Source organism: Hyperoodon ampullatus (assembly GCF_949752795.1).
Source record: "Hyperoodon ampullatus genome assembly, chromosome: 4".
NCBI classification, from domain to species: Eukaryota; Metazoa; Chordata; class Mammalia; order Artiodactyla; family Ziphiidae; genus Hyperoodon; species Hyperoodon ampullatus.
Genome location: NC_136917.1, coordinates 128,214,027 through 128,236,812, shown reverse-complemented (window position 1 = coordinate 128,236,812; position 22,786 = coordinate 128,214,027). Strand labels below are relative to the sequence as shown.

Below are 22,786 nucleotides of genomic sequence, written 5' to 3'. Positions count from 1 at the left end.
AGCACAGCAACAGGGGTGCGGAGGGCAAAGCGGAGAGATTCCCGCACAGAGGATCGGTGCCCTCAGGCACACAGCAGCCCGAGAGGCTTGTCTGCTCGGCCGCCGGGGCGGGCGGGGCTGGGAGCTGAGGCTCGGGTATCGGCTTTCAGTCGGAGCGCAGGGAGAGGACTGGGGCTGGCGGCAGGAAGAGAGCCTGAAGGAGTTAGTGCACCACGGCTAGCCCGGAGGGAGTCCGGGGAAAGGGTCTGGAGCTACCGGAGAGGCAAGAGACTTTTTTCCCTTTTGTTGCCTGGTGCGCGAGGAGAGGGCATTAAGAGGGCTGCTTGGGGAGGCGCCGGAGACAGGCGTGAGCCGCGGGTAAGGCGCGGACCTCGGAGACGGGCGTGGGACGCTGGGGCGGCGCCGCCGCCGCGGGGCCTGTGTGCGAGCGCGGGTCACTGTCCGCCCCGCCTTCCGGGGGGCCTGTGCACCCCGCCACTGCCGGGGTTCCGGGACCCGGGGACGGCTTTCCCGGCAGGGCGCACGGAGCGCCACGGGCTGCTGCAACGTCACGCTGGCCTCTGCCGCCGCAGGCCCGCCCCACACTGCGCGCCCCTCCCTCCCCTCTGCCTGAGTGAGCCAGAGCCCCCGAATCAGCGGCTCCTTTAAACCCGTCCTGTCTGAGCGAAGAACGGACGCCCTCCGGCGACCTACGCGCAGAGGCGGGGCCAGGTCCAAGGCTGAGACCCGGGAGTTGTGAGAGCAGAGACAGGGAAATCTCTCTGTGCAGCCTCGGAGGCAGCGGATTAAAGCTCCACGGTCCATTTGATGTGCCCTGCGTCTGTGGAGTGCATGAACGGACAGCGAATCATCCCAAATTGAGGAAGTGGACTTTGAGGACAAGATTTAAGACTTTCCCCCCTTTTTCCTCTTTTTACAACGAATTATCCCAAATTAAGGAGGTGGACTTAGCAAGATTTCAGACTTCTCGCCCTTTTCCTCTTTTTACAACGAATTATCCCAAATTGAGGAGGTGGACTTGGAGAGCAAGATTTTTGATTTTTCCCCCTGCTCTCTTTTTGTGAATGTGTATGTGTAATCTTCTGTGTAAGATTCTCTCTGTATAGCTTTGCTTCCACCATATGTCCCAGGGTTCTATCGGTCCGTGTTTTTTTTCAATAATTACTTTTTAATTTTAATAACGCTACTATATTTCATACTTTATTCTATTTTACTTTACCTGCTCTTTCTTTTTTTCCTACCTTCCCTTCCTCCCTCCCTCCCTCCGCTCCTCCTTTCCTTCTTTCTTTTTCTTTCCTCCCTCCCTCCCTCCCACCCTTCTTCTTTCCACTTTCTTTTTCTTTCCTTCCTCCCTCCCTCCCTCCCTTCTTCCATTCACTCTTCCTTTTGCTTTCATTCCTCCCTCCCTTCCTCCTTTCTTTCCATCCTTCCTCCCTCCCTCCCTCCTTTCTTTCTTTCTTCCTTCCTTCCTTCCTTTCTTCCCTTCTTCCTTTCTTTCCCTCTCTCCTTCTTTCTTCTACGAATTCTTTCTTTCTACTTTTTCTCACTGTTATTCTGAGCCGGGTGGATGAAAGGCTCTTGGTGCTGGAGCCAGGAGTCAGTGCTGTGCCTCTGAAGTGGGAGAGCCAACTTCAGGACACGGGTCCACAAGAGACCTCCCAGCTCCACATAATATCAAGCAGCGAAAATCTCCCAGGGATCTCCATCTCAACACCAGCACCCAGCTTCAGTCAACGACCAGCAAGCTACAGTGCTGGTCACCCTATGCCAAGCAACTAGCAAGGCAGGAACACAACCCCACCCATTAGCAGAGAGGCTACCTAAAAACATAATAAGGCCACAGGCACCCCAAAACACACCACCGGACGTGGACCTGTCCACCAGAAAGGCAAGATCGAGCCTCGGCCACCAGAACACAGGCATTAGTCCCCCCCACCAGGAAGCCTACACAACCTACTGAAACAACCTTAGCCACGGGGGACAGACACCAAAAACAACGGGAACTACGAATCTGCAGCCTGCAAAAAGGAGACCCCAAACACAGTAACATAAGCAAAATGAGAAAGCAGAAAAACACACAGCAGGTGAAGGAGCAAGATAAAAACCTACCAGACCTAACAAATGAAGAGGTAATAGGCAGTCTACCTGAAAAAGAATTCAGAATAATGATAGTAAAGCTGATCCAAGATTCTATTTCCAAGATCCAAAATCTTGGAAATAGAATAGACAATATGCAAGAAACAGTTAACAAGGACCTAGAAGAACTAAAGATGAATCAAGCATCGATTAAAAACACAATAAATGAAATGAAAAATACTCTAGATGGGATCAATAGCAGAATAACTGAGGCAGAAGAACGGATAAGTGAGGTGGAAGATAAAATAGTGGAAATAACTAATGCAGAGCAAAATAAAGAAAAAAGAATGAAAAGAACAGAGGACAGTCTCAGAGACCTCTGGGACAACATTAAACGCACCAACATTCGAATTATAGGAGTTCCAGAAGAAGAAGAGAAAAAGAAAGGGACTGAGAAAATATTTGAAGAGATTATAGTTGAAAACTTCCCTAATATGGGAAAGGAAATAGTTAATCAAGTCCAGGAGGCACAGAGAGTCCCATACAGAATAAATCCAAGGAGAAATACGCCAAGACACATATTAATCAAACTGTCAAAAATTAAACACAAAGAAATCATATTAAAAGCAGCAAGGGAAAAACAACAAATAACACACAAGGGAATCCCCATCAGGTTAACAGCTGATCTCTCAGCAGAAACTCTACAAGCCAGAAGGGAGTGGCAGGACATAATTAAAGTGATGAAGGAGAGAAACCTGCAACCAAGATTACTCTACCCAGCAAGGATCTCATTCAGATTTGATGGAGAAATTAAAACGTTTACAGACAAGCAAAAGCTGAGAGAGTTCAGCACCACCAAACCAGCTTTACAACAAATGCTAAAGGAACTTCTCTAGGCAAGAAACACAACAGAAGGAATATACCTACAATAACGAACCCAAAGCAATTAAGGAAATGGGAATAGAAACATACATATCAATAATTACCTTAAATGTAAACGGACTAAATGCTCCCACCAAAAGACACAGAGTGGCTGAATGGATACAAAAACAAGACCCATATATATGCTGTCTACAAGAGACCCACTTCAGACCTACAGACACATACAGATTGAAAGTAAGGGGATGGAAAAAGATATTCCATGCAAATGGAAATCAAAAGAAAGCTGGAGTAGAAATTCTTATATCAGACAAAATAGACTTTAAAATAAAGACTATTAGAAGAGACAAAGAAGGACACTACATAACGATAAAGGGATCGATCCAAGAAGAAGATATAACAATTGTAAATATTTATGCACCCAACATAGGAGCACCTCAATACATAAGGCAAATACTAACAGCCATAAAAGGGGAAATCGACAGTAACACAATCATAGTAGGGGACTTTAACACCCCACTTTCACCAATGGACAGATCATCCAAAATGAAAATAAATAAGGAAACACAAGCTTTAAATGATACATTAAACAAGATGGACTTAGTTGATATTTATAGGACATTCCATCCAAAAACAACAGAATACACATTTTTCTCAAGTGCTCATGGAACATTCTCCAGGATAGATCATATCTTGGGTCACAAATCAAGCCTTGGTAAATTTAAGAAAATTGAAATTGTATCAAGTATCTTTTCCGACCACAATGCTATGAGACTAGACATCAATTACAGGAAAAGATCTGTAAAAAATACAAACACATGGAGGCTAAACAATACACTACTTAATAATGAAGTGATCACTGAAGAAATCAAAGAGGAAATTAAAAAATACCTAGAAACAAATGACAATGGAGACACGACGACCCAAAACCTATGGGACTCAGCAAAAGCAGTTCTAAGGGGGAAGTTTATAGCAATACAATCCCACCTTAAGAAACAGGAAACATTTCGAGTAAACAACCTGACCCTGCACCTAAAGCAATTAGAGAAATAAGAACAAAAAACCCCCAAAGTTAGCAGAAGGAAAGAAATCATAAAGATCAGATCAGAAATAAATGAAAAAGAAATGAAGGAAACGATAGCAAAGATCAACCAAACTAAAAGCTGGTTCTTTGAGAAGATAAACAAAATTGACAAACCATTAGCCAGACTCATCAAGAAAAGAAGGGAGAAGACTCAAATCAATAGAATTAGAAATGAAAAAGGAGAAGTAACAACTGACACTGCAGAAATACAAAAGATCATGAGAGATTACTATAAGCAACTCTATGCCAGTAAAATGGACAACCTGGAAGAAATGGACAAATTCTTAGAAATGCACAACCTACCAAGACTGACTCAGGAAGAAATAGAAAATATGAATAGACCAATCACAAGCACTGAAATTTAAACTGTGATTAAAAATCTTCCATCAAACAAAAGCCCAGGACCAGATGGCTTCACAGGCGAATTCTATCAAACATTTAGAGAAGAGCTAACACCCATCCTTCTCAAACTCTTCCAAACAATATCAGAGGAAGGAACACTCCCAAACTCATTCTACGAGGCCACCATCACCTTGATACCAAAACCAGGCAAGGATGTCACAAAGAAAGAAAACTACAGGCCAATATCACTGATGAACATAGATGCAAAAATCCTCAACAAAATACTAGCAAACAGAATCCAACAGCACATTAAAAGGATCATACACCATGATCAAGTGGGGTTTATTCCAGGAATGCAAGGATTCTTCAATATACGCAAATCAATCAATGTGATACACCATATTAACAAGTTGAAGGAGAAAAACCATATGATCATCTCAATAGATGCAGAGAAAGCTTTCGACAAAATTCAACACCCATTTATGATAAAAACTCTGCAGAAAGTAGGCATAGAGGGAACTTTCCTCAACATAATAAAGGCCATATATGACAAACCCACAGCCAACATTGTCCTCAATGGTGAAAAACTGAAACCATTTCCACTAAGATCAGGAACAAGACAAGGCTGCCCACTCTCACCACTCTTATTCAACAAAGTTTTGGAAGTTTTAGCCACAGCAATCAGAGAAGAAAAGGAAATAAAAGGAATCCAAATTGGAAAAGAAGAAGTAAAGCTGTCACTGTTTGCAGATGACATGATACTATACATAGAGAATCCTAAAGATGCTACCGAAAAACTACTAGAGCTAATCAATGAATTTGGTAAAGTAGCAGGATACAAAATTAATGTACAGAAATCTCTGGCATTCCTGTACACTAATGATGAAAAATTTGAAAATGAAATCAAGAAAACACTCCCATTTACCATTGCAACAAAAAGAATAAAATATCTAGGAATAAACCTACCTAAGGAGACAAAAGACCTGTATGCAGAAAATTATAAGACACTGATGAAAGAAATTAAAGAGGATACAAATAGATGGAGAGATATACCATGCTCCTGGATTGGAAGAATCAATATTGTGAAAATGACTCTACTACCCAAAGCAATCTACAGATTCAATGCAATCCCTATCAAACTACCACTGGCATTTTTCACAGAACTAGAACAAAAAATTTCAAAATTTGTTTGGAAAAACAAAAGACCCCAAATAGCCAAAGCAATCTTGAGAACGAAAAACGGAGCTGGAGGAATCAGGCTCCCTGACTTCAGACTATACTACAAAGCTACAGTAATTAAGACAGTATGGTACTGGCATTAAAACAGAAAGATAGATCAGTGGGTCAGGATAGAAAGCCCAGAGATAAACCCACGCACATATGGCCAACTTATCTTTGATAAAGGAGGCAGGAATGTACAGTGGAGAAAGGACAGCCTCTTCAATAAGTGGTGCTGGGAAAACTGGACAGGGACATGTAAAAGTTTGAGACTAGATCATTCCCTAACACCATACACAAAAATAAGCTCAAAATGGATTAAAGACCTAAATGTAAGGCCAGAAACTATCAAACTCTTAGAGGAAAACATAGGTAGAACACTCTATGACATAAATCACAGCAAGATCCTTTTGGACCCACCTCCTAGAGAAATGGAACTAAAAACAAAGATAAACAAATGGGACTTAATGAAACTTCAAAGCTTTTGCACAGCAAAGGAAACCATAAACAAGACCAAAAGACAACCCTCAGAATGGGAGAAAATATTTGCAAATGAAGCAACTGACAAAGGATTAATCTCCAAAATTTATAAACAGCTCATGCAGCTCAATAGCAAAAAAACAAACAACCCAATCCAAAAATGGGCAGAAGACTTAAATAGGCATTTCTCCAAAGAAGATATACAGACTGCCAACAAACACATGAAAGAATGCTCAACATCATTAATCATTAGAGAAATGCAAATCAAAACTACAATGAGATATCATCTCACACCAGTCAGAATGGCCATCATCAAGAAATCTAGAAACAATAAATGCTGGAGAGGGTGTGGAGAAAAGGGAACACTCTTGCACTGCTGGTGGGAATGTGAATTGGTACAGCCACTATGGAGAAAAGTATGGAGGTTCCTTAAAAAACTAAAAATAGAACTACCATATGACCCAGCAATCCCACTACTAGGCATATACCCTGAGAAAACCATAATTCAAAAAGAGACATGTACCAAAATGTTCATTGCAGCTCTATTCACAATAGCCCGGAGCTGGAAACAACCTAAGTGTCCATCATCGGATGAATGGATAAAGAAGATGTGGCACATATATACAATGGAATATTACTCAGCCATAAAAAGAAACGAAACTGAGCTATTTGTAATGAGGTGGATAGACCTAGAGTCTGTCATACAGAGTGAAGTAAGTCAGAAAGAGAAAGACAAATACCGTATGCTAACACATATATATGGAATTTAAAAAAAAAAAATGTCATGAAGAACCTAGGGGTAAAATGGGAATAAAGACACAGACCTACTTGAGAATGGACTTGAGGATATGGGGAGGGGGAAGGGTAAGCTGTGACAAAGCGAAAGAGAGGCATGGACATATATACACTACCAAACGTAAGGTAGATAGATGGAGGGAAGCAGCCGCAGAACACAGGGAGATCAGCTCGGTGCTTTGTGACCGCCTGGAGGTGTGGGATGGGGAGGGTGGGAGGGAGGGAGATGCATGAGGGAAGGGATGTGGGAACAGATATATATGTATGACTGATTCACTTTGTTATAAAGCAGAAACTAATAAAAAAAAAAAATTAGGTTTAGTTTAGAGGTTCATTTTTTTGCATGTAGATGAATAGATGTCCAAGTGTCCCGACATTGTGAGCGTTGGTGGTATAGTGGTAAGCATAGCTGCCTTCCAATTGTTCCAACATCATTTGCCGAAAAGACTAATCTTTTTCCTTTAAGTTACCTTTACATCTTTGTCAAAAATCAACTGGCCATGTTTGTGTGTGTTTCTGGACTCTGTCCTGTTCCACTGACCCAAGCGTACATGCAGCCCTTCACCAACACCAGTCTTCATTACTGTGATTTTATAGAGTAAGTCTTAAAACTGGGTAGCATGACTCCTGCTTTTTAAATAAAGAACAGGGAAAGTCACGTTCAAGAAAGCTGACAAAATCTACATAACAAATTTTAGGTTCAAATTAAACATTTTGGAAATAAGCCAGAAAAAAAAGCAAATATGAGGGAAAAGACAGAAAGAAAAGGAGAGAGAAATGAAGTAGAAGAAAAAGAAAAGGGGAAAGAAGTGGGAACATGCCAGTCATACACATAAAGTGGTATAAACAGAGAAAGAAATAGAGAAGGAAAGAAAAAAAGGAACAGGAAGAAGTAGGAAAATAAAAAGAAAATGGTTCCCTGCACATTAGATCACAAGCACTACACCCGAGCCAGTGAATTTCTATCTGTAAGCCATGAACACCTTGGTTACAACTGCATACCAGAGCTGGCATCAGTAGTAAGAACAGGGCAAGGGCCCGGTGGAGGCTCCAGACCAAGGACCCATCCTGCTAAAGATCTAAAATAGGCCAAACACTTTCCTCATTTAATAGTTCAAAACAAGCAATGATCACAATACACACTTCTATTTCTATATAATCCACTTCGTTAGGTTTAAATAATCCTATGTAACTATCTGTTCCCATACATAAATGGGCCGATTCAATGATCACCATGGAATTTACTGATGTTTTGCTTAGAGGTTTCAAAGAGACAACTGTCTAGTTCTCTGAGGATGAACTATCCACCCTGTCTACCGTACGGGGTTGTCACGAAGATCAAATGAGATCATAAAGAATTGCTTCATAAACTGAAATTTCTTATAAAAATACAAGGTAGTATCACTGGTTCTCTTTATCCAAAGTCTGGGGCCACGAAGCTTTGTTAGACACAGATGACAGCATATGGCTCGACTACGAGGACCCTTTAGTGAAATCTAAAATTGTCTCCACCGGCAGCCAGTCCAGCTCTCTTTCTAGTCCCCCATGTTACTAACAGCAAAGAGTGGTTCAGTAAATAGCTCTGGGTCCTTCTCTGCAAAATCTCCTCTGTTAGGGACATTCAGATATTAGGATCTTACTTTCCTTCCTTACACACAAAAATTCACTATTTCCCCCTAATTTCTATACTTAACTCTTGGATTCTTGAAAAATAAAATCATAGTTAACAAATGTAAATGCAGTCACACAGCAAATATGACATGTTTTTGAACTAAAAATAAGATTTGACACATTCCAAAATAAAAGCTTCACTCATCATTTCTGTTATAAAATTCTCCTGTGGTGTGTGTGTATGTGTGTGTGTGTGTAATTTCTGTCTTTAAAAAATACTCTAAGTCTTTATATTTCATGTTGCTTTCTCTAACTATGCCTTTCTGTAATTCACAGACCCAGGAAACCACCTAACCCCTACTATATTTATGTAAGTGTTTAAGCTGATTATGTTTACCTTACCTCCTTTATTTGAGAAGACAGCTGATCATTTAATATGTATTACATAGTACTTAATACATTACTGGAATTCTGTGAATATATGAACGTGTGTTGACTACACTAAATATTTCTTGTTTATGATTCTGTTTACTCATTTGGTCATCAGTTTATTTAATAAGCTAGTCAACCTCATGCCGTGGCAATGGAGGCAGTTTGACACGCCACAAGAACACGGGCTTCAGAGATAGAGACCTCAGTTTAAATCCTGACTCTTACTACTACCTGAGTGACTTTGGACAAGTCAGTAACTTTGGCCTCATTAATTTCCTAATCTTTAAGATCAAGATAATACCACCAACATCTACAGGTGCTGAGTTCCATGACGACTGTGCAAGGAGTCTGGCACATCACAGGTGTTGTTGGTATAAGTTCCTTTCTTAGACCTTAGAACTAAGGTCTAAGAAAGTTCTAAGTAAGAACTTAGTAAGATGCTGTACATCTGAAACTAATATAATATTGTAAATCAACTTACACTTCAATTTTAAAAATAGGCAATTAAAAAAAAAAAAGAATCCCCAATGAAGTATGGCATGTGGAACCAAGGATAGAGTTTCCACTGCCTGATACTAACAAGCACTATGGTCTCAGAACGGGTTAAAATCACCCAAGATTCAATTAAAAGTTGGATCAGCAAGCCCGAAATAACTGCCAAATGGAGAGACAATTAATTGCCCAGCTGACAATCTTGACATCTAGAAGAGGGAGATTGCTGGTGAAATTCCCTGACAAAGTTAGATCCTAAACATACAAAGTTGTCTGGCCGTAGCCTTGGTGCTGGTGACCACCCTCACCTTGCTCTGCAGCCTTTCTCAGCTGCTAGCCCCCAAAGGAACCAAAGAAATGACTCAGACAGGAAACAGTCACGTTTTCTCTGCTCAAACCCAGGTGTCCCAGTGGCCCCAAAATGCCTCACTGAATGTGCTATAAGAGAATTCCTTATTCTTCTGTTGGAGTAAAAGGCAGCAAATATTAAGGGCCCATCATCTTCGTTTCTTCATTTAATACCTCTCAGGTTCTTAGCACTTTGGTAGCCCTCTCTGTAGATAGCTCAGCAATTCCTCTTTTCTGGACTCGTGTGACTTCATTCCTCTTTAGTATTCTCCCATTCCCAGAATCCTAGGCAAGTCTCCTCCACCTCCAGCAGTGAAACAGGCTAGCATGCAGTGAGGACAGTAGTGTCAGCAGAGAGACATCCTTGCCCTCAGATTATTGGGCAGTAAGTGAGCAGTCATAAAACAGCACTAAAACATGAGCAAAAATGTTCAGGGAAAAGCAGACATGCACCACAGGGTTAATCTGAGACATCGGGGAATTCTAGTACAACTCTTCATTATAGACCTGAGCTCCACTTAAAGATCAGACACCTCTGCCACTAACCCCCTGAACACACACCTTCACACTGCTCAGAAAGGTGCAAGCCAGAACTACTGTTTCACCCTTTCAGGTTCCCCAGGAGAGGTACTAAGCTACTATAGCCATCCTCCCAGTGTGCAAAAGGCACAAAAAGTCTTCCTTACTGAAAAGCCACTGCAACAAAAGACTACTTAAGGGGTGCTCTATGAAGAAAAGAGCACCAAGAAAAACTGCAATCAATTCTACGGTAGCAGCAGATTCAGTTCTCCACCCAACAAATCACAACTAGAAGCATCACGCCCACGGACAAGTAAGTTCTTTCACATGAGGAAGTTTCAATAGACTGACCAGATCCACTGGTCCTCCCCAAACTCCTCCCCTTCAGGGCTGACTTGTTGCCATTACCTGTACAAGTGACGGTTGTCTTCAAAGTCTTCCTGGCCCCATTTTCCCTTGATGTCTTCAATAACGTGATTCTTCAGGAATTTTTTTAGCAGCTGGACCGTCTGTTTGCGGGTCACTTCGGGGCCAAAGTTTTGGCTGCGCCTCAACAGCTCGTGTAGCCAATCCACAGCTTCGGCCGCTGTGAAGCAATGTTCATAACTTTTGAAACGACAGCGATGTTTCCGTAACGGCATCTTGGTGCGAAAAAGCTCGACTGTTTCATTCCACTAGGGGCAAAAAGAGAGGAAGGCATTTAGTGATCAATTGAGTTTTTTACAAGGTTATTACATCCCAAATATTTAAGTCAATGAATGCAGTTTTTCCATTTAAAAGACTGCCTTAAGGGGACTTCCCTGGTAGAGCAATGGTTAAGAATCTGCCTGCCAATGCAGGGGACACAAGTTCGAGCTCTGGTAGGGGAAGATCCCACATGCTGTGGAGCAACTAAGCCCGTGTACCACAACTACTGAGCCTGCGCTCTAGAGCCCACAAGCCACAGCTACTGAAGCCTGCGTGCCTAGAGCCCATGCTCCGCAACGAGAAGCCACCGCAACGAGAAGCCACCGCAACGAGAAGCCCGCGCATCGCAACGAAGAGTAGCCCCCTCTCGCCGCAACTAGAGAAAGCCCATGTGCAGCAATGAAGACCCAACACAGCCAAAAATAAATAAATTTTTTAATAAAAATAAATAAGTAAAAGACTGCCTTAATAACAGACGGAGCCTTGAAATTTTTTTTATTTACAACCTTTACACGCTAAAGAGAAAGTAACTTTTACAAATGCATTTATTCATGCAATAAATATTTACTGGAGATGTTGCCATCAAGTTGTCCAATGATGTGAACTTAACAGATTTTTACATTAATGAGAAACATATGAACAAAAATAATCGTAAAACTGAGCTCAATATTCATAATTCACTTCTTAGAGCCCTGTGTTTAATACAAGTTTACCTCATTCAGCAAGTATTTACTGTTTGTTACACGAAAGGCACTGTATGGGGAGAGGAAAAGGGAGATGCATAAAATACAGTGCCTGGTGTCAAAGCATGTTTAAAAATTCTGCATTATATTTTCCTATTTTAAAAAAATCTACCTGGTCCGGGAAGATCCCACATGCCGCAGAGCAACTAAGCCCGTGTGCCACAACTCCTGAGCCTGAGCTCTAGAGCCCATGAGCCACAACTACTGAGCCCGCATGCTGCAACTACTGAAGCCCGCATGCCTAGAGCCCATGCTCCACAACAAGAGAAGCCACCACAATGAGAAGCCCGCGCACCACAACGGAAGAGTAGCCCCCGCTCGCCGCAACCAGAGAAAGCCCGCGCGCAGCAACGAAGACCCAACACAGCCAAAAATAAGTAAATTAATTAATTTTTTAAAAAATCTAGACATCCAAGCCATCATCAGCCATCCCTAAATTAAATGAAATGTTCACATATGGTGTTCTTCCTGCATAATTACTCCAACATTTTCTTAGGACCCTCGTCTTCCCACCATTCCTCCTAAAAGTCCCGAAAACTCAGAGTCTTACTCTCATAACCATTCTCTCTCTTCTCATGCTCCTCTTTCAAGTCTATCACTTTACAGACTCGGAACCTTATTTTTCACCTACCTTCCTACTGAAATCAGCTCTTCTGATTTCACCTTTTTCTTTCAGTGATAGTTCTGACCTCAGCATATTCTTTTTATTTTGCCCAACACTGGTTCCTTGTCTTCTCTTCCAACCAGGTCTCTTCTTCCAGGTTTCTCTTCATATGCTCTACTGCCCAATCACCTCTGCACCTGTTGTCCCATTTCTCTTCTCCCTTTGATGGCTAACTTTCTCAGCCACAGTAATCATTCCTGAGTATACAAAACCAGGTGCTTCAAGGGCCCAGGTAGGGTCTGTGCAAGCAGGCACCCTGGATGTGCAGCACCAGGCACAACAAACACACATTTGGTACTCAACAAGCAAACGCCTAACTGGCCTTTCACTTTCCTTATTTTTTTTTTTAACTACCCCCTAACTTCATGCAACTTAATTCTACTTTGACTCCCAGTCATGTCTTTCTCCTGGCCAAACTCAAACATCTTTTTGTCCTATGCATATCAATCTTTGTACTTCATTTGACACTACTATAAGCCATGCTCCAAATTAAGTTGGTCCAGATTTAAACTTTTTTTTTAACTTCCTTAAAACCACACACAAAAACAATACAAGCTGTAGAGTAAGATAACCTATAACCAGAATTTCTTTTTTTTTTTTTTTTTTTTTTGCGGTACGCAGGCCTCTCACTGTTGTGGCCTCTCCCGTTGCGGAGCACAGGGTCTGGACGCGCAGGCTCAGTGGCCATGGCTCACGGGTGCAGCCGCTCTGCGGCATGTGGGATCTTCCCGGACCGGGGCACGAACCCGTGTCCCCTGCATCGGCAGGCGGACTCTCAACCACTGCGCCACCAGGGAAGCCCCAGAATTTCTAAAACAAAACAAAAAATTCAAATCAAGAAAGGACAGACACTCCATAGAAAAATGGAAAAAACACTTAAACAGGCACTTCACATAAAAGAACCTCCAGGGCCTCCCTGGTGGCGCAGTGGTTGAGAGTCCGCCTGCCGATGCAGGGGATACGGGTTCGTGCCCCGGTCTGGGAGGATCCCATATGCCGCGGAGCGGCTGGGCCCGTGAGCCATGGCTGCTGAGCCTGCGCATCCGGAGCCTGTGCTCCGCAACGGGAGAGGCCACAACAGTGAGAGGCCCGCATACCACAAAAAAAAAAAAAAAAAAAAAGAACCTCCAAATTTACCATAACATATGCAGATGTTCAATCTCATTAATTAGCAGTGAAATGCAAAAGAAATCTGTAATGCAATACCACTACATGCCTACAGAATGGCTAAAATGAAAAAGACAGGCAATACTAAGTGTTACCAAGGGAACGTGGAACAACTGGAAATTATATGCACACTGTATAACCCAGCAATTCCATTCTTAAGTATATATGTCACAGAAATATGTTCACCAAAAGCCACCCTGTTCATAATAGCACTATCTTAATAGACAAAAACAACCCAAATATCCACCACCATAAGAACAGATAAGCAAACTGATTCATGCAATGGAATGCTGCACAGCAATGAGAATGAACTATTGCTACATGCAATAACATAGATGAATAACATAGATAAAATATAATTGATATAAGAAGGCCAGATAGGAAAAGTACTATATGATTGTATTTACATAAAGTTTAAAAGCAGACAAAAGCTAATCCATGGTATTAGAAATCAAAATAGTGGTTAATTTGTATGGAGGTAGAGACTGGGAGGGGCAGAGGGACATCTGGGCTGCTGGTAAATGTCATATTTCTTGACCTGGGCATTGGCTAAATGGGGCACTCACATTGTAAAAATGCACTGAGTTGTACGCCTATAATTTGTGTGCTTTTCTGTACATGTTATGCAGAATAAAGGGCTAAAAACAAAACACACACACACACACACACACACTCATATATTAAAATCCTCCTTGAGAGCAATCCACAATTTTAAATTACCAACCTGAAAGTTGATAAATATGAACTAGCTGATTGTGCTGGTAAACTGAATGTGGAAGAGATTAAGGAGGGTAGCCGAAGAAGAAACAAAGTGAGTGGATGAAAGAGGGACTTGAATGTAAACAGAGGAGAAGCAGGGCAAACTGGCTACAATGAAATAATGAACAGCAGAAAGAGAGCCCAGGAAGAGCCCATGAACGTTGATTTAAGTTCACTCTCTGCCCACCTCCCTGACCAGGTTACTGTGACGTCTCTCGTGAGATCATGCTTACGAAAGCCCTCTGTAAAAGATAAGGCATTCCTCAAGCGTAAGGAGAATATATAAAATTCCCAGGATAATCTCTTAAAACAAATGACAGGTTCAATCTATTCTGGAGCTAGAAGGAAACTTTGGGGCAAAATCAAGATCCAAAGAGGACAGGCAAGTTGGCACATGTCACTCAGGTATTTAGTCTCATAATAGGATCTGGAAACCTGCTCTATGCTCTCCTTCTCAAGTGGTCATTTCATTATAACAAGAACCTATGAACTTCAACATAGCTTTAAACAATTTCCACATATTTTTAAACATTGGTTGTTTGGGTCTTTTTTTCAATTCTCTGCTGACACCAAGCTTGCATTTCAGTCCTGATTAATATATGTTGGGAGATGGGGAGGAAAGAAGAGTTAATAAAAAAGAGTTTTATTTATTTTAGGTTGATTGATAAACTTAATGCATAGTACTTTATGATGCATAGTACTTTATGCATTACTTAATAAAAGAATAAAGATACGGCTCTCTGGGACCCAATATTTCAAAATATAAGTAAATATGCCTGTTATTTGACTCAAGCTGGTTAGCAGTTCCTCTACTGTCACTTTAATTACAGAATAATGCACACTGTAACAAATTAAATGCAGAAATATATACAAAAGAGTCTGCCCTGTCTCTCTCCAATCCCACATATCTATTAATCATACACACACATATATAGAATCCTTCCCTTCGTATGTATGTATTGTTTATTATCACTGTCGCTGTTTGCTTCCTTTTTGAAGAAATGAGATCATCCATATTGTACATATTATCCTACAACTTGCCTTTGCATTAAACATACCAGGATATCTTTGTGTCAGTACCTATAGATATAGCCCATTTTATGAATGAATGAGTTCCATAATTTATTCAACCATTTTCCAACTAATGGGCATGCAGCTGTTTCCAGTTTGTTGTTTCACAAGTATATCCTTGTTTACATAACCTAACGTATCAATCCTTTTATTTATTTATTTTTGATAGAACAGATTTCTAAAGGGTATCAGCTTATTTAAACCAGTTGTAGCAATTCACACTCCCAGCAATGCTGTATGAGCCTGCTGCCTTACCTCTGGCCATTTCTAGATATTATCATTCTTTTGTCTGCCAATCTATACACAAGAAATGGTATCTTTATATTTTGTTTGTATTTTCCTGCCTTTATCGTCAGTCATTTTTATTTCTTCATTTGAGACTTGTCATTTTTCTTCTGGGTTGTCTTTCTCTTTTACTTAATTTTAAGAACTGTTTAAATCTAGAATTTGAATCTAAGTGCATAGAAGTCAGGAAAGTTACTCTATTTTGCTCAGTTCAGTATCCCCACAACTGAGGACATTGCCTGACATACAGTACATGTATTTAATAAATATGTATTGAATTAACATAAATAGGGAATATTAATCCTTTTTCAAATATATTAGAAATGTTTGCCCCTGACTTATCAATTTGTTTATTTGGTCTCTAGCTATATAAAGGTTTTGCTGATGATTATATTATTTTAAGAAAACAAATATATCTTCTTATCTTTATAGCTTCAGGGTTTACTCTCTCAATTAGGAAAGTTTCCCTATCCTGAGATATTAAAAATATTTATCAAATTTTTCTTTTAATATTTTACAGGGATTTTATTATTTGAATCTTCAACTGAAATTTTTTATACTGTGGGGAGGAGATCTCCAACTCTATTTTCTCCCAAATGGCAGTCAATTATGCTACCCTTCTCTCACTAAACTGAAATAGTAAGCTACCTTACATACTACCTTTCTTGATTCTGTTTCTTTTTTTTTTTTAAATAGCCAGCTATGAACGAACTTTGAAACTGTTAATGTTTTACTTTATTATTTTTTTTTACTTTTTAACTTTTTATTTTGGTTTTTAAAATTAATTTTTATTTATTTATTTATTTTGGCTGCATTGGGTCTTCGTTGTTGCACACGGGCTTTCTCTAGTTGTGGCGAGTGGGGGCTACTCTTTGTTGCGGTGCATGGGCTTCTCATTGCGGTGGCTTCTCTTGTTGCGGAGCACAGGCTCTAGGTGCACGGGCTTCAGTAGTTGTGGCACGCGGGCTCAGTAGCTGTGGCTCATGAGCTCTAGAGCGCAGGCTCAGTAGTTGTGGTGCACAGGCTTAGTTGCTCCGCGGCATGTGGTATCTTCCTGGACCAGGGCTCGAACCCGGGCTCGCCTGCACTGGCAGGCAAATTCTTAACCACTGCACCACCAGGGAAGTCCTTGATTCTGTTTCTGAACTCTTTTTTTTTTAATCCCACTGAGCTATTTGTCTATTCCTGAACAATACTACACTGGTGTGATTACAGTCTATTAATACTAAATTTAAATTTCTGGTAGGTCAAAGTCACCTATAGTCATCTTTTTTTAAACCTTTTAATTCCTCCACTTTTAATCTTCTGTATGAGCTTTCTACTCAATGCATCCCCACACAGGGGGGAAAAAATCTATTAGGATTCTGATTGGTTTTTTAGCTCTTCTGGTGATAGCTAGTTTTCATTTTACACTAGAAATTTTCTAAGAAGACATCCTTATCAAAGCCTCATATCTCTTTTTTAGAAAAGCTCATAAAAAGAATTTTGAATTTATTTATTTTGATTTTTAATAGCATTTAACATTAGGATATTTACTCAATCCATGAGACACTTTAGATTTTCAAAACCTAGCAAGGACCGTGATCTCTGCTCCCACTTATTTCCAAAAATAATTCAGTGGTTATTTGGCTACTCTGCCAAGAAAGAAAAAGTTATCTTTAAAATAACTCACTATCCTCAGTAACATTTAGAAAGAAAATATCCTATGTCAACAAAGAACTAGATAGAGCTTGAGAATGTGATTGTTTCAATGACGTATTACGAGAGAATCTTTATAGCAAAGGGGACAAAACAGATTTGTTTTGTGATTAAAAAACATTTTTTGTTTATTTCAAACTGCTAGTTTAAGGCATAAAAAATCATACAACTTGGGCTTCCCTGGTGGCGCAGTGGTTAAGAATCCACCTGCCAATGCAGGGGACATGGCTTCAAGCCCTGGTCCAGGAAGATCCCACATGCCGCGGAGCAACTAAGCCTGTGCACCACAACTACTGAGCCTGCGCTCTAAAGCCCACAAGCCACAACTGCTGAGCCCACGTGCCACAACTACTGAAGCCCGTGCACCTAGAGCCAGTGCTCTGCAACAAGAGAATGAGAAGTCCAGGCACCACAAGGAAGAGGAGCCCCCGCTCGCCGCAACTAGAGAAAGCTGGCACGCAGCAACAAAGACCCAACACAGCCAAAGATAAAAATAAATAAAAATAAATTTATATTAAAAAAATCATACAACTGTTTTTGCTTAACAACGTGACAAATACTGAGTGTTGAAATGTGCTTCCTATTCTTTTCTCTTGAATATTTATTCCATTTCTTTACTTCTTAATATCAAAAATATTATGATATAGCACCTGGCCAGGGACTTCAGAGGCAAACAAACGCTAGATCTAGGTGTACTTGCCACATACTGGCAATGTGAACTTGATCAAGTCAGTTCACCCCTTTACGCCTCAATAAAATGAGGGAATTGGACTAGATAATCTTTAGAGTCCATTCAAACTCTCAGATTCAATGATGGCTGTAGGTCTTTTAAAGTTTACTAGTTGCATCAGAAGATATAGACAACTCAGAATTAAGTTCAAAGAAAGGATCAGTAGATTTAAGCAGTTTTCAGAAAAAGCAATTTTCTTTCTCATTCTTTCTTTTTTTTTAAATTTATTTATTTATTTATTTTTGGCTGTGTTGGGTCTTCATTGCTGCACACGGGCTTTCTCTAGTTGCAGTGAGCGGGGGCTACTCTTCGTTGTGGTGTGAGGGCGTCTCATTGTCGTGGTTTCTCTTGTTGCAGAGCACAAGCTCTAGGCGCGCAGGCTTCAGTAGTTGTGGCATGTGGGCTCAGTAGTTGTGGCTCGCGGGCTCTACAGCGCAGGCTCAGTAGTTGTGGCGCACAGGCTTAGTTGCTCTGCGGCATGTGGGACCTTCCTGGACCAGGGCTTGAACCCGTGTCCCCTGCCTTGGCAGGTGGATTCTTAACCACTGTGCCACCAGGGAAGCCCTCTCATTATTTCTTTTTAACTAATGAACTATTTAATATGTGGGTTAAAGTGAAAGCTATTTCAGTGAAGATGAATAAGTTGCTAATTAGCTTCCATATTCACCATGAATTGACTTACAGAGTCTGTCATTTTATTTTGGGCATAGAAATTTACCTAGTCCATAAAAAGCTATTTTCAGATAAGACTTTGGTGTCTTAGAAAGTGGAGCTGTACATGGTTTGAGAAAGTATAGTGAGCCATGAAAGGAGGAAGTAAACACCTGCTCTTTGTGTACCAATAGGTTTTTCCCAAGCTTTTCCTGAAGATTAGGTTGAGGATGATGTTGGGAGAAGATGGAAATGCTAAGCTGGGAGCCAGGGAGGAAAGGTGAGCTGGGGCAGGTAAGTAAAGAGAGGACTAATCACAAAGTTTATGATTTAACTGATGAAAGTTGTAAAGCACAACTGAATTATGTCCAGGGACAGAGATTTTACAATGAGGGGAAAGTACCTGTAATGACTACAGAGATCACTGATAAATCAGTAATATTCACTTAAGAAAAAAAAAAATGGGGGCTTCCCTGGTGGCGCGGTGGTTGAGAGTCCGCCTGTCGTTGCAGGGGACACAGGTTCATGCCCCGGTCTGGGAAGATCCCACATGCCGCGGAGTGGCTGGGCCAGTGAGCCATGGCCGCTGAGCCTGCGCGTCCGGAGCCTGTGCTCCACAACGGGAGAGGCCACAACAGGGAGAGGCCACAACAGTGAGAGGCCCACGTACCGAAAAAAAAAAAAATGGCTACTGTTTTCTGTGTTTTCAAAAATCTTAGTTTACGATCAAGATTCTCAAATAGAATAAAGTTGAGAACTGAATTGACTACCTAGGAAATTGTGGTGATATTTAGGTATTTTCATTAATTATTCACATTTAATTTCCTACTTGATCAGTCTTAGCTAAATCTGACTTGAATATCACTTCTTGGGGACTGAAGACTTCTGAAGAACAGGGTACTTTTCTTTGTAAATTCCTTTGATAATATTTTAATGTGACTCAGAATCAAGAATGCCTTTCACGTAGGCACTCTGCATCTATAAAAAGTGGTACCTCACACAATTTTGTGAATGAGATTAAAAAAACAGTTCCAATTATCATGTAATTTATTTTTTTAGTCTAAAGCTGGAAGAATGAGAACTGGTTACCCCAAGATCCAGAGTCTCTCTCTATTTCCCCTGCATTAGTGCTGTGAATAAATTGGCAGTAGGGGAGTGTTATTTTCCCTCCACAAAGAATAGTAAAGTTTTTGAAAGCCCCTGATAAAGCACAACCTGTATCTCATCCTTAAAGATGGACCTACCAATACACCATTGTAAAGCAATTATACTCCAATAAAGATGTTAAAAAAAAAAAAAAGATGGACCTACCAATAGCCTTGACCCCAGATGGTTTCAAGTGGTAGAGGCAACTGTGAAGTGGAAGCAGATATGAAAAGAGGTTTTTTAAAATCCTATTTGTTCCCTGCTACCACCGTCCATACCTCTTAGAGGCAGGTCCAAAGGAAAACCTAAATTTATATGTGTTGAATTTTTTTTCAATGAATGAATCATTATGGGTATCTGTAGTGCATTGTTTGCAAAGATGAGTACAATAACTCCTTCCATCCTGTTCTCATCTTTTCCTGGATATCCCTTAGGGTGCATAGAACAATGAGCCTAATTCCTAAGTTGGCTGTGGCCAGAAGTGTTGACAGACCAAGGAGAGCAGTCCTTTCCTCCCAAATCACCTTTAAGCTTTCATAGAAAGTTGTCTAAAACTTACTCTAGACATTACCAAATTATCGCCACTTACTCCATTATGAAATCGCTAAAATCACTTGCTCCAAGTCACAAGGAAATCAAGTACGCCTCAGAACTCTGATTACCAAAGCTCTTCTCCAAGGAAAACAGTCAGCATCCTGGACCAAGGTCTGCAAAGGCTCTTTCAAACCATAAGTCCGGGCCCACCCTCCTCATTTAGGTCGGTGCTCACAGAAAAAGAAACGTCAGGAGCCGGAAATGTGGCCAGGGCGATCCACCTCTGTTCTGGGCACCGTTAGAAAGAACCTCAAGTGTCACCACAAGTGACACTCGGGACGGAGACACGCTCCAGGCGGCGGGTGGCCCTAAAGTTACGGACTGGGGCGTTGGATTCCGGACGACAGGAGAGGGGAGAGGGGTGTCACCCTGGTCTTCCGGGCGCTTTAAACAGGGAGGCGCCGTTGATTGGCGAGAACCCAGCCAACGTCTCGGGATCGAAGCTGCGCCCACCCTGGACGGGCTGGGCCCCAGGCCCCGTTAGCTTTTCTTTGAGCGTCGTCCAGAATACCGCCGCCCGACCCGAAACACGTCCCGCCTCCAGACCCGGGCCCGGCCTGCCCTGGAGAAGCTAGGACTGACGAGTACGCAGTCGGCACTCAGGCCGGGGCCTCGCTTCGCCCAGATCCCGGCATGCACACTCACCAGCCTGGTGGCCCGGTATGGCCCGGGCCCCACGATGCGGTGCTCCATGGCCCGCACACAGCGGCGGCCGCGGCCACACAAACGCAGATTCCGGAGAGTCCTAGGCGCCGCAGTTTGAATCTCGAGCCCACGCACTGCAGGCGCTGATTGGGCGGTGCGGCGGCACGTGACGGGAACTGCGGGGCGGGGCCGCTGCGGCCCCACGGAGGGGGCGGTGGGCGTCTCCTCCGAGACCTCCTGCTGCGGAGCGGCAATAGGTTCACAACCGCCCTGGCTGGAGTCCGCGGCCCACCCTTGCCCACCCCGCGCACACGCAGGCAGTCTCCGCAGAAGGGTCGATGAACGCGTGTAATTCAGTGACCGAAAGCCGGTTGGACTGGAGAGGAAAATCCCTGTCCGCCCTTCCAAGTGCACCGTGAACCTGGTGGTGCGGCGAAGATTGGGAGAAGTGAGTAGTGAAAGGAAGCGAGGGGACAGCCTCTTCAAGTGGAGGGACGTGTAAAAACTAGATAAGAGCCCTTGGCCACAGGGAGTGTCGACAACGTGTAAGAACAATAAAGAGCTGGAAAAGAGCCCCATTCAGCTTCCTGTGTTGTTCTTTTGGTAGAGTAGTCTTTCCCTGGAATTTGAGTTTTTGTTTTTTGGATCTGACTGAAATTTTCAGTCCTGTGCCACAGGGCTCTGAGTTCATTTTGCTGCTCAGAATTTTCCCCCTAGAAATTGATGGTCTGATTTGCAATTGTTCAAAGGGATAAATGAGGTCACCACTCTATGCCTACAAGTTCAAAGTTCAAATCTCATCACCTCAGCAACCATTCAGGATGAGATATCATAAGTAAGAGATAAGGAAAGGATCAGATTCCCACCCTTTGTTAATACTCTTCCTGCATTTGCTGCTTTAGATATGTATTTAGCTGCATTTTAGAAAGCCCCCAAAATTCCTGAGATGATACATATGTATTACTTTTGTAATCAGAAAAAAGCAATAAAGATATTTTTTTACTTCCAATCCTTATCAGAACTTTTTTGTTTTTTGGACCTCTAAACTCCATGGAAGAAATATTGCTTGTCCTTGGCAAGGGACACCGATGGGGCACAGAGACAGAAGGAGAAATTTCAGAGCCTTGTCCATCTGGGAATTGTCAGCACCTACCACAGTGCTGGAACTGTGATCTGATACAAGACATCATGCCCTGCTTCCTGAGCATTTTCCCAAGAGTTGGTCATGAGCCAAAGACAAGATAGTTCCTTTTCCTGGAAAGGCATATCTCCCAATGATCTACATATCAGAGGCCACAAAGACAGTCTCTGTAAATGTAGTTTAAATTAGACAGCTGATCATCTACCAGTCTTTCAGCATCACATAAATCAACTGGGAAATTTCTCACCTTCTCTCTGCCCTAAAATGCCAGTGCTTTCTACCTTTCTGACCTGTTTCAGCCACAATGGTCCTCTTTCCATTCAAACCTCACAGTCTGCTTGGTTTCCCTGCTGGGAATGTTCTTTCCTCAGCTCTTTTCAAGGCCGTCTCCATCTCACCATTCAGGTCTCAGCTCATAATGCTGCCAACCTTAGAAAAGCCTTCCTTGACCTTCCTGTATAGAAAAGCCTGACACACCCACCCTACTCTTGCACTGTTTTATTTCCTTCTGAGCACTTACCTGTAACTA

The 22,786-nt window shown here is 41.9% G+C and overlaps 1 protein-coding gene across 3 annotated transcripts in view; it reads right to left on the bottom strand.

Annotated features, from left to right (window-relative positions):
- Nucleotides 1-21,164, bottom strand: part of DEPDC1B (DEP domain containing 1B) — a gene marked incomplete at its 5' end in the record, with an annotated part of 112,042 nt that extends 90,878 nt beyond the window's left edge. For all 3 annotated transcript variants that reach the window (XM_079703949.1, XM_079703950.1, XM_079703951.1), the window contains 2 exons: nucleotides 10,685-10,950; nucleotides 21,117-21,164. In XM_079703949.1, the coding sequence (XP_079560075.1) occupies nucleotides 10,685-10,950; nucleotides 21,117-21,164 (314 nt within the window). The remainder of the gene's footprint in view (nucleotides 1-10,684; nucleotides 10,951-21,116) is intronic.
- Nucleotides 21,165-22,786: the final 1,622 nt, after the last annotated feature.